Source organism: Phocoena phocoena, chromosome 2, assembly GCF_963924675.1.
Source record: "Phocoena phocoena chromosome 2, mPhoPho1.1, whole genome shotgun sequence".
NCBI lineage: Eukaryota > Metazoa > Chordata > Mammalia > Artiodactyla > Phocoenidae > Phocoena > Phocoena phocoena.
Genome location: NC_089220.1, coordinates 142056740 through 142069830, shown reverse-complemented (window position 1 = coordinate 142069830; position 13091 = coordinate 142056740). Strand labels below are relative to the sequence as shown.

The window sequence follows — 13091 nt, the reverse complement described above, 5'->3', positions numbered from 1 at the left end:
CTTTAATCCCCCTTCCCAGCAGCCTTTTCCTTCACTTTTGACACTTGGTAAAAAGATGAGGTAGGACACGATGATGACACATTTGTGTATGATCACAGAAAGTGCCAGATTTTTTGTAATAATCACAAGTAATTGATAGCTACCAGTTGTGTCCACAGGCTCCCTCACAGAGGGACTGATTTCTCTAACTTAATTGTTTTCCCGGTTTTCCTTTTGATTTTGGAATATTTGTCCTAAGTTGCATATGGTATCATTTGCAAAGGAGAAGAGAATATATTTTTAGTTGCCCCCCACCAGGATTACAGTTTATTTAAAACAAATTTAAAAAACAGCTAAGTTTATTGAGAATTTTCCAGGTGATAGGTACTGAGTTAAACACTTTAACATCAATTTTCATTTAATCCTTATGGCCATCTTGTGAATTAGATTAGTTTTACTTGCAGAGGTGGACACTTCAAAAAGCTAAGTGACTTTCCCAAGATCCTTCAGCTGGATTGGGGCCCAGTGTGTCTTGTCTCCAAATCTAACTTTTTCTACTCTGTCACATTTCACAAAGACACCTTGATGATTCAAGGCAGGACACACATGCATTTCTTTAAAAAAATATATGCATTTTTTTACTGAGGTATAATTCATTTACAATAAAATGCTCAGATATCAGGCATGTGGTTTTATGAGTTTTCACAATTGTATGCACTTATGTAACCGTGATCCAAAGCAAGGTATATAACATTTCATCACCCCTAAAATCTCCTCCTGCCTCTTTTTTAATCAATTTCCCTCTCCTCCAGGCAACTACTTCTTCATTTCTGTTAATATACATCAGTACTATCTGTTCTTGGACTTCAATATGATACGTACTCTTGTATGTTTGGCTTTTTTTGCTTAACATAATGTTTTTGAGATATACCCATATTGTCCTGTGTATCAGTCATTCATTCTTTTATTTTTATTGCTGAATAATATTTCATTGTATGAATACACCCACAAAGTTACACCTTATTCTCATAAGTATTTTTGATTTTCTTAACTCTACCTCTCTCCCTTGGCCTCCTAAAGAGTTTTGCAAGCTGGAAATACCTAGATTAGGTTCTTGTGACCAAGTACTGATATGTGTAGAAAAAAATATTCGTGAAAGAAGACAAATGAAAGAATTGATTGCACAGTTCTTAGCAAATCTTCCCTCTGTTAATATTTACCAAGTTAGCAATTGTTTTGCAACTGGAAAACCAATGTCTGCATTACCACAAATAATGGTGCAGATTTGGGATATGACCTCTGTGGGCTTCCTCAGGAGTGAATTTTTTAAAAAAAACGTTCAATATGGAAGGAAAAAGTTGAACCCCAGAAGGTTGAGGGGGAAGGGAAAAGCTGGCTGGACGCCTAGGAATAATTTTACTTATTGCAAAGTGCAAAACATGGAGGGTCTTTTAATTCCTTTTCTTAGCACATGCCTTACCACCAGCAAATCCCCCAAAAAAAGCCCAAATCCCAGACCTGAAGGTAGGGGTTCTCTTGTTGGCCCATTACTGTTGGTTTCAGTGTGGATGTCTGGAGCATATGCTGTTTATGGTCCTTGGGAAACAGAAGTTTACTGCCTGACTGTCTTTGTTCTGAGAAAAAAAAAGGAACACTTGTTTACCAATTAGAAGTTATCTAATTCTTGTTCCATCTTGCGTGTTCTGAAAGACGACAACTCCTGGGAAATAATTCCTTTCCAATAGAATACTCTGTCCCAGGACACTCAGGCTCACACAGATCTGGGAGCTATGTGTGGGGCTGGGTGTGCGGAGAGCCACAGGGGCTTAGTTAGAGTTATTAACTACGCTAACATGTAGCATCTCTGCATGTTTTCAGGGTTTACAGCCTAACTAACAAGCTAGGAAAAAATACATTCACCAGAATTCCAAAAGGGACTGGAGGAAGCAGCTGGGGCTGATAGGGCTCTTCCCTTCCAGACAGCTTTGGGAACAGAAGAAGGGGTAATGTTTTACAGGAGTGTATGAGTGTAAGAGCAGAAGGATGGTGTAGGAATGCTGTGTATTGTGTGATGTAAGACATTCTTGATCCCTCAGTCATGTGATCAAAGTCACAAGCTGCTTGACTAGAGAGACTTCTGAGAGAAGAGGCGTGCAGGGCAGAACTGAGACACCCACACAGACTCATGAGTGGAGAAGGGGGAGAGGCAAGGAATAAGGCTGGGACTTCACAGGGAGCTTGGGGAAGGCACTCGAGAATCAGGTTAAGTTACCCCATTTGTTGACAATCTTCCATATTAAGATCCTAGAGGACCACAGAGGCTCTTTGGGAAGGACCACATGGAGGTACACCAGTGCCTTTCTGATCAGCACTGAGAGTCAAGGAGGGCAGTATGGAGAACACTGAAAGAGATGACTTTATATTTGGGCTCTAGTAAAAACTTTCTTTTTTTTAAATAAGTTTATTTATTTATTCATTTCTTTATTCATTTATTTTTGGCTGTGTTGGGTCTTCGTGCACAGGTTTTCTCTAGTTGTGGCGAGTGGGGGCTACTCTTCGTTGTGGTGTGTGGGCTTCTCATGGCGATGGCCTCTCTTTTTGCAGAGCGCAGGCTCTAGGCACGCGGGCTTCAGTAGTTGTGGCATGTGGGCTTAGTAGTTGTGGCTCACGGGCTTAGTTGCTCTGCGGCATGCAGGATCTTACCGGACCAGAGATCGAACCCATGTCCCCTGCATTGGCAGGCGGATTCTTAACCTCTGCGCCACCAGGGAAGTCCTCTAGTACAAACTTTCAATGAGTAGCAGGTTTCCTCAATTTATACAATGGGATAAAAGATCACTGCCCCCTACACTGTGCTATTGTAAATATCTAAAGAGTTCAGGAACATCAAAGTACTTTGTGCATGACACCTATTCCAACTCCCCATCTATTTATGTCTCTGGGCTCCTCTAACTGCCAACAAGAAAAGCCACGGAGAAAGCTCTTTCCATCATCCTCTTAGTTTGGCTGTGGATTTTATAATCTCATACCAGTTCTGCCAGTGACTCAGTGTTATTCATTTATGAAACACTTATTTAATACTTACACCTGTGTTAGGTGCTGGAGAGACAAAGGACAATAATAAATGATCCCTAACGTCAGTCTAACTGACTTCTGTGATTAACTCTCAATCACTTCCAAACTCTGGGGGGGAAAGAGAAGTATTATTTATTGAGTCCTCAAACCCCTGCAAGTTAAAGCTCATTCTGGTGACAAGACTTCGTGAGCTCCAGATCTTATCCCTGACAGACAGCAGCAGAAGAAGCCAGCTTATCACCCTGTGCGGGGGGCTCACTGCAATGACCTTCCCCAAATTACAATACTGACCCCACTACAAGATGTCTTAAGACTCAGTTGATTAGTATTTGTTGAGCACCTACTGTGTGCCTCATACTCTATTATACTGTTAGGACTGCAAAAGAAATACTAGACATGGTCTGTACCATTGAGGGACCCACAATTTAGCTGAGGAGACATACATGAAAGAGGAAACAACTGGAGACCAATGTGTGTTAGGACTTAGGGACCAAGGGGTGAGACCACAGAAAGGAGAGGGCCAAAAAAATCAGAGAAGGATTCACACAGGAAATAGGAATTCAGTTGGCCCTACAGGATGGGAGGTATTGGGGCAACATGATAAAGGCAGTGAGCAGTATGAGTGCAATGAGCACTTTTCCTGGGTAAGCAATATGAATGGAAGCCACACTTCCAGGGAAGCAACATGGGGAGTGTGTGTGGAGGGGGGTTTGGAACACAGGGCAGGAAACCACGTTGCCTAGAACAGAGTTTAGTGCTAGCTTACAATGGAGGTCAGGGAAAAGAATTAAGCAGGTGTAAAGGCAGAATATGAAGGATCTTGATTCTGGGCAGAAAGTTTATATCCCAATGTAGGTTCTTAGGCAGAGAAGGAACAGCAAGAAAGTCACAACCTTCTAAGAGAAGAACTGGTAAGACAGAGTATTAGATTTAGTGCTCGTTTGTAAGTGGGCAGTGGCAGCAATAGTTAAAACCATTTAATGTCCACTTGTTTACTCCTTGACCCCAGAATCAACAAAACCAGGTCCTACTTTGTACATATTATAGAAGCACTTGAAGGACAACAAGAATTTGATGCTTACCCAGCAAGTGGAGGATGGATGTTGCCATCGCCTTTCCAAGAGCATTGGTGGCTGTACAGACATAGGTTCCTTCACTTTCAAGGGAAACATTCTGCAACAACAGGGATCCATTGAAAAGCAAGGAAATATTGTCACTCAGAGATCCTCCTTTCTTCAACCAAGTTACATTAGGTTGAGGGACACCTTTGGAAGAAAAACAAATATGACAAAGGCAAACTCCTTTAAGAATAGGGCCACAGGACCATATGCAAATACCATTTAGCATTTTGACCACAAGTCAGGAAATGGGTTTAATCACATATAATAGGAAAAACGGCTCTTTCTATTTCTATAGCTCCTCTATGGCAGATGGGGGATGCTGCTGAAGCAAAGGGCTTTGGTCTGCTGAGCACCAGGTTGGTTTATGTGTATAAGTCAAGGAATAGGAGCCAAAGAGGGTGGGCTTGCTCTGTATTGGGAAGGGAGAGAAATTTGAAGTTGAATGGGGGTAACGAGAGAGTGGTTGGAAAAGAGGAGCTGATCAAGCCGGATGCATGTGGAGGCAGAGACACAGAAATTCCTAGCAGTGGGTTGTCACAAAAAAGACTTTTGGAAACAAAAATATCGAATATGGATGTTTAAGTGGTTCGCTGTGCAAAAGGCAATGCAACGTTCCTCCCTTCAGGTGGAATACAAAATCTTTAGGGAAGCAGATTTTGTTCATCCATGCTTTTGTGAAAGGATAATTTCAGGGAACAAAAAGAAGTGTTGCATTTTAAGTTTGGGTCAACGTAGAGGTGAGCAGACTGCAAGCAACATCTCTGGACACAGAGGAACGTGAGGAATTGAAAGAATTTCTTCCCCCACATCTTGAGAAATCTTAGCCGTTTTCTGGGCTGTGGGATGTGAAACTAAGAGGAATCTCATTTTGTTCTTAAGAGCTGGGGCAGCCTCCAGTGATCCAGCAGGGTTACTGGTTTTGAGGATGTCCTTTCTTCCTGCAATGCTCTCGCTAGAGAGGCTATGGCAGACATGGCAAGGCTTTCTGACAAGAAAGAGATGGCATCGCTCTAATCATGACATCTGCAATGCACCTTACAAGAGGCAAAACACATGCTCCATGAACACTGAGACACTTTCTCACGGTTATTCCCAATTCCTGGGAAGCAGTCATTGTTAGCTCTGTCTTACAGCTGAGGAAGCTGGTCAAGTCAAAACTAGCTCAGAACCTAAATACACAGAGAAGTGCTAATCACAAGTGCATATATACAGTTTTGTAGTTTCTTCTACAAATATAAACACATGGAGAGGTTAAACTTTTCTAAGGTCAACAGCTAGTAAACACTGGATCTGAGATTCACACCCACGCAGTTTACTCCAGAACTTACCTTTTAACCACAATGTAGGTAGGTCTTATATATTTCTTGATAGATTTATTCCTAGGCATCTTATACTTTTTATGGCCATAGTAAGCAGGCTCTTTTAAAATATATTTTATAGTTGTTTATTCCTGACAATTAGGAAAGCAATGAACACTCGCGTCTTTATCTTGTATCTAATCATCTTACTAAAGTTTATTATTTTGAATAGTTTTCAAATGATTTTGTTTTTCAAATGTAAACAATCACATCACTTATATGTAATGATAATTTTATCTTTTTTCCGCTATATTTATACCTATAATTTCTATTAACTATTGCATTGTATTAGCTAATGTCTCTAGAACAATGCTGAATCATGTTACAGCAGGCAAATTTGCCTTGTTTCCAGCTTTAAAGGGAACATTACTAATGTTTCATCCTCAAGCACGTCGTTTGCTTTCTGTTAGCTGTTGTCAAATCAAAGAAATTTCCTTCTGTTTCTAACTCACATGGAAATTTCTAAACCTTTGAGCTAATATTTAGTTTATTTTAATTGGATTTTTTAAAAATTAAAGTATTTAAAGTTATTAATTTTCCTTTGAGTACAGCTTTGACTATATATATTTTGAGATGAAATAAACCATTACCATTATTTCACTCATTCAAAAATGTTTACAAAGTGCTTATTATATGTGAGACTTTATGCTGGCGCTAAGGATATGTGAACTAAGTTTCCTTAAGAAACTTGATTTTAGAGGCCTTAATTTTATGGTCTTCTAGGATCTTAAGATGGAAGATTGTCAACAAATGGGGTAGGCTTAACCTGTCTGATTCTTGAGTGCCTTCTCCAAGCTCCCTGAGAAGTCCCAGCCTTAATTTTTAAATTTTAATTCCCTCCTTTGGAGGGAAACAGATGATTGCAATAAAAGGACATGAGGGCTTATGATAAACGTAAACACTGGATGCCACTGGCACGTAATAGCTGTATTTAATGCAGACTGGAGTGAGGGGAAAGATTCTCCCATGAAGGAACATCTAAGCTAATACTTTAGGACAAGTAGAAACACGTCAGGTGAAGGGGGTGGATGTGGTGGTAAGACTGTTTTAGCTAGAGGGAACAGCGTGCAAAAAGGCACAGACACAAAAGAAAATATAGTGCATTTGGGGAATCATAAATTGCTTTTTTATGACTGGAGCTTAAAGTACATGGAGTAGGAGTGAGGAGAGATGACTACAGTAGGTCAGCAAGTACCCATAAAATGAAAATTTATTATCCACAGTAAGGAGTTTGGTGGCATTTATCCTAAAGGAAATAGGAAATAGTTTCATTCTTTTAAGCAGTGGTTAAAACTATCAGATTGCTGCTTCAGAAATATCGTTCTGGATGTGATGTAAAACAGGGACGAGGGAGGCAAGGGTCAGTAGGACCACTTAGGTGGTTACGGAAGCAATTGAGGTGAGACGCAAAGAGTGCTGAAACAATGGTGGGAGTGAGGGATCTGGAGAGAATAGATTCACTTAGTAAATATTAAAGAAGAAAAATCAGTAGGATTTGGTGACTGATGTTCTATGCGGGAGTGAAGGAGAAAAAGGATTTAAGGATGACATGCAGATAGAGGGTGGTGCCATTCATTGAAACAGGGAAAATAAGAGGAGGAGCAGACCTGCGTGATAAATTCTTATAAGCATGTTGCAGCCTGAGAGGCAGGTGTCGAATTTTACACATACTCCTAGGAGCCTGCGGGGACGAGGACCGGTGGGCGCCATTGTCATGCTCTCCCTCTGCTGTGCTCCAGAGCTTCAGAATCTCCCAGAAGAGAGCTTTTACACAAGTCTGCCCTGATTTTTGTGGCTGCCACCTGCGGATGCCTCTGGAGGACAGGGGAGCTTGTGTTCCTGGTCCCTTGAGACCTTAAATAATTGGTGTCACCCAGAAAAGAGCTCACACTCCTATTTGGCACCTTGATTTTTGTGATTGCTGTCAGGGGACACTTCTGTATCACATGGCTCTGGTGGCCAATGGGGCTTATACTTGCGGGTCCCACAGGATTGTGGCCAATGGAGAAAGAGTACTTAAATAGGTACCACCCCCCAGGGCACAGCACGAGGCCACAGACCCAGGTCCTCCTTCTTTCTGTGAAGGAGGCCTATTAGCTAAGCATCATGACTGCGCCCGAGGGGCAGGATTCTGATTAAACATGCATCTTGGGGCTGACTGTGATCCCTCGCAGAGACCTCTGAGGGTGGGAGCTGTCTTCATGCTCACCCTCTGCCATGCTCCGGGGTGCCAGTGTTTCCTGCAGGCAAGCTGTACGTGCATCCAGTGCCCTGCTTTTTACCTCTGGTGTCCTGTTTCTATTTTTATTTTATATTGGAGTATTGCTGATTCACGATGTTGTGATAGTTTTGGGTGTACAGCAGAGTGATTCAGTTATACATACACGTGCATCTATTGTTTTTCAAATTCTTCTCCCATTTAGGTTATTAAAGAATACTGAGCAGAGTTCCCTGTGCTATACAGTAGGTCCTTGTGTGTTGTCCATTTTAAATATAGAAGTGTGCACATGTCAATCCCAAACTCCCCATCTATCCCTCCCCCCCAACCACGCTTTCCCCAGGCTAACCATAAGTTCATTCTCTAAGTCTGTGACTCTGTTTCTGTTTTGTAAGTAAGTTCATTTGTATCTGGTACCCTGGTTTTTGTGGCTGCCACCCAAGGGATGCTCCTTGATCTGGTGGCTCTGTTGGCCAGGGTTGGAAGGGGCGGGTGTAGGGTTAGCGGTGGGATGGAGGGGTGGGAGGGTAGGGAGGAGGCGGGGGGTGGCGGCTTGCATTCCTGGGTCCCATAGGACTGTGGCAATCAGAGAGGTAGTTCTTAGCAGGCTATCACCGCCAGGGCACTGCACAGACAACGGACTGAAACACACCCCCAGTCTTTCTACGAAGGAGGTCTCTTTGCTTGTCCTGGAGCTTTGGCCTGAGGGGCTGGCTTCAGGTCTGGCTCACATTTAGTGGCCTATAGAGCTGCTTTCAAGGAATGTAGGCTGTAGAACGTAGCACCCCTTGGCACTCTCCCTCCGCCTCGTGCCAGCTCACCACTATCACCCAGAAAAGGAACTTACACACTCATTTGGAGCCCTGGTTTCAGCAGCTGCCACCCAGGGGACCCCTCCAAATCTTCCGATGCTGGTGGGCATCAGGGGTTACACTTAACAGTCCCACAGGACTGTATATATCTACATACTTAAAGGAAAAACTGATCCTGAGGGTCTAGCTTACAGTCAGCCTGAATCTAGGTTCTGAGAGCCTCCCGTTTGAGACACTGACAGGTCTTAGCACATCCTCAACTATGAGGAGTTATTAAGTACATACAGTAAGTCCCCTACATACAAACCTTCAAGTTGCAAACTTTCCAAGATGCAAACGTGCGTTCGCGTGTCCAATCATGTAAGTTAGTTCACGTGTCTAGAGTACATTGTCACATCGCATGCATCTTCTACAAGTGGTCGTGCCTTTGTGTACTTTACTGTACAGTACTGTATAGAGGACAGTAGTACAGCATCTTTATTTCAGGCCCAGGATGTCTGGAAGCAAGTGTAAAAGCAGCAGTGATATACCTGGTACTTTTCAAGGTAATGTACTGTAAGATTAAAAATGTTTTCTTTATTTTTTGCGTTTGTCTTTTAGGTATTATTTGTGTGAAGAGTATGATAAACCTATTACAGTACAGTACTATATAGCCGACTGTCTTAGTTGGGTACCCAGGCTAACTGTTGGACTGGCCAACGAATTAAACTTACGAACGCGCTCTTGGAACAGAACTCGTTCATATGCAGGGGACTTACTACAGTAGGCTGCTTGGACAAGCACAAAGGTTAGAGAGACAAACAGGAGCTGAGGCAGAGCTGAATGACAAGGTTCATCTTCTGCATGAGGCTACTCCTTCAAAACTGGAAAAGGTTGTTGCTTCATCTCTATAGAAGCCAACACAGACACAGAGGGGTTGAATGGATGAAAAACCAAGACCCATCCACATGCTGCCTACAAGAGACTCCCTTTAGATGTAAGGATACACACAGACTGAAAGTGAAGGGATGCAAAAAGATATCCCATGCAACTAGAAGTTAATTTCATGAGGAAACCTGGAAAATCACACAGATGTGGAGATTGAAAAACATGCCACTGAACAACCAATGGATCATCTTGCTTTTCTAGATTTTCTTGGGGACACAGCACATACACTACCTAAGACTGACCTTGGTGATGCAGTGGATGCTCTCTTGTGCTTCTTGAGTGCTAGTTCAATGCCATTTTTACCGCCTAACCTCAGCATTCTGACTCAGAGCTCTAATGAGCAGAAATTCCTCCTGGCCCATCTAGGTAGATCCCAACCAGCATCTCTGCTCCCAGTGCTGACTATACTTGGTATCTCTTTTACACACTTTATTTTTATTTCAAAGGGTAACATTAGGAAGAGCAAATCAGGTCTCCCTCTTTTTTGCCTGAAGACCACAGAAGTAAATCTGCGGTTTCCTGAAAGCCTCAGACCATACTGCTCAAAAATGTCAAGGGTAAAGATGAGAGACTAGGTTAAATTTCTCTTGGGATTCCTTTCAGCTGAAGGATATGTGAGAGATAAATTCATCCGTTCATCCATCCACCCACCTGTCACTTTATATATTTATTCAACTCACTTTTATTATGTACCTCCTATGACCAGCACTCTTCTTGAGCATTATGACTGCATTAATCTCTCACCTCTCCAGTAGATCGTGAGGATAGCGCCTGGCAAAGGGTAGACAAATGAATATTTGCTGAATGCATGAATGAGTGAACTAGGGAATGGACCTATTAGAAGAAAATTATATCCCTAATATACGTCAGCATGACTTCCTGGTTATTCACGCCAGCGTTCTCTTCCAAATGGCAAAGATAAAATGCTGACTCTATTATTAAAAATCTTCATAAATTCAGACACTATTATTTTGGAATCTGTGGTAATTTAGAAAAGGGTGGTATTAGCTGGGAGGAAAATAACCTCCGTAAATATTTTGAGGCGAAAAATGTAAAACATTTCAGAAATCCCTTTAAACACTTAACTAGCCTCCATATATGTGAATTTAAATTGTTATTAATTAAAGGAATTCCTTTAAGGCCTCTGCTAAGTCATTCTCTCTTGAGTAACTGAACATTTTTTAAAGCAACACTAAGTTTGAAAATATTTTACAATTTAAGGATATTCAGATTTATCTCCTGCAACTAGTCCCAATTAAGGGGCGTTTTCTAAAATTATAAAACCTCTTGCAGTGAGAGACCCTGAAGCACTTCACATGTATGGGCTTATTCATTATGCCTCTATCATAAGAAGCATGCAAGCAACAGTGCTGTCAATTCTAAATTGAAAAGAGGTGTTCTAAAGCCCTTCAGCAAGGTAAAACAAGCCACACGGGGTTCTCGGGGAAGAGCACTCCAGGCAGAGAGAACAGCTCACGCTTCAGCCCTGAAGCAGGGTTCTTACCATGGGGTCCCTGAACCTCATGTAGGTCCATAGACGGAATTCAGGGGTTTGTGACCTTTCCACTTACTCCAGCTGAGATTTAGCATTTCCATCAACTGTGAACATAAGCAACAAACCAAGGTAGCAGTACCTTGGATGCTGAAGCCAACGGAAATCACAGATATTTTCATATCACATTATAATTCTTACAGATATCTCACAATATCTTTTATACCATCACTACTTCAAAACTATGGTATTTATTGGATGAATGTTAGCTTTTCAATTGAATGCATTAGTAAAGAAACATATTATTAGATCGCATACTTGCTTTATTAATATTGTGATATCTGTATTTTGATTATAATTGGTTTTCTTTATAATATATAGTCTGCATCTGAAAGCACTGTTCTGAGAAGCAGTCCCCTAGGCTTCATCAGACTAGACTCCAGGGCATGCTTCTCTTATTTTGGAAAAAGATAAAAGAACACTGTGGCTACAGGGATGTGAGCAAGGTCAGAGAAATGGGTGGGGGCTCAGATCATAGAGAGCCTTACAGGTCATTGTAAGGCTCTGGTTTTTACTCTAAAGGCTTTGAAGAGTTGTGTGATTTTGATTTTAAAGGATTACTTTGACTGCTACGTTGAGAGTAGATTGTAGGGGGCAAGGGCAGAGAGGGAGACCAGTGAGGAGGCTGTGATTACAATCCAGCCTAGAGATGATGGTGGGTTGGAGCAGCTTGGTAGCAACTGAAGTGGTGAGAAATGTTCAGATTCTGGATATATTTTGAAGGTGGATATATTTTGAAGGATTTCTCTGGGGAATGGGGGATTGATGGATAGAGGGTTATGTCAGAGAGAAATGCAGGTCAAAAATGATGTCAAGATTTTAGGCTCACGCAACTGAAATAAAGGCACTGCCATTCTCTGAGACTCAGAGAAAAACTCCATGAAGAAGCAATTTTGGGAGCAAAACTCAGGCATTCAGTTTTGGATAAGTTAGGTTTGAAACATCTGATATTCACTGGGGGATGCTGAACAGGCACTTGGATCTATTCACCTAGGCTTAGAGGAAAGGTCTGGGCTGGAAATACAAATCTAGGAGTTGTCAGCATACAGATGACATCTGAATCCTTGAGCATGAATGAGATCGATGAGGGAGTGAATACAGCTAGAGAGCAGAAAACGTCTGAGGACTAGTCCTGAGGTACCTTAACTTAGAGATCAGAGATGTGAGGCAAAGCCAGTGGAAGAGGCTGAAAAGGAACAGGCGATACGGTGGGTGTAGAACTGGGAGCGTGGTTTCCCAGAAGCTGATGAGAAAGTATTTCACGAAGGAGGGAGGGAATAGCTACTGTCAAATGCAGTCACTGTCAAAGGGCCAAGTAAAAGGTCTGAGGATTGACCACTGAATTGGCAATGCACAGACTTACATGGTGGGCCTGTTGGTAACCTTGACGACAGCTCTGAAGGTTGAGTGGTGTGGATAAACTTGGCTGGAGTGAGCTCACGAGAGGATGAGGGGAGATGAAATTGGAGACTGTACAAACTACTCGAGGCGTTTTGCTATGATGGAAATTGAGGAATGAGGCAGTAGCTGGAGCGGGGAGTGGAGTCAAGGTCAGGCTGTCTAAAGGTGGCTTCACTCACCTGGAATTTGCAAAATCTTCCTAACCGTTCTCACTGCTCCCACACTGGCCTTCCTTTCACTCTTTGATTCCCTAGTCTATTTTCAACATGGTAGCCAGAGTGTTTCTCCTAAAACATAAGTCAGATCATGTCATTCCTCCAATGGCTTCCATCTCATTCAGAATAAAAAACAGAGTGCTTATGATGGCTTATATGGCGCTACGTGATCTGCCTCTATCATCTCAAAAAAAAAAAAAAAAACAGAAAAAAAAAATGCTGAGAGCCAGAGAGAGGCAGATTCTTGATGAAATCATTTATGTTCCTGAATCTAGATGTGTCCAAAGTTAGCTGCACCCTAGGACTTTTCAGTTTCCAGAGCCAGTAACTTCTCTATTTTTCTTGAGCCAGTTCGAGGTGGGTCTCTGACACTTGTAACCATGGGCGTCTGGACTAAAAACGTAGGTATGAAAACAACCCAGATGGCCAAATG

The 13091-nt window shown here is 42.1% G+C and overlaps 1 protein-coding gene across 1 annotated transcript in view; it reads right to left on the bottom strand.

Moving 5' to 3' along the window:
- Positions 1-13091, bottom strand: part of ADAMTSL3 (ADAMTS like 3) — a 368709-nt gene that overhangs the window by 17475 nt on the left and 338143 nt on the right. The window contains 3 exon segments of the mRNA XM_065871391.1: positions 1498-1548; positions 1551-1613; positions 4137-4319. Coding sequence (XP_065727463.1) covers positions 1498-1548; positions 1551-1613; positions 4137-4319 — 297 coding nt within the window.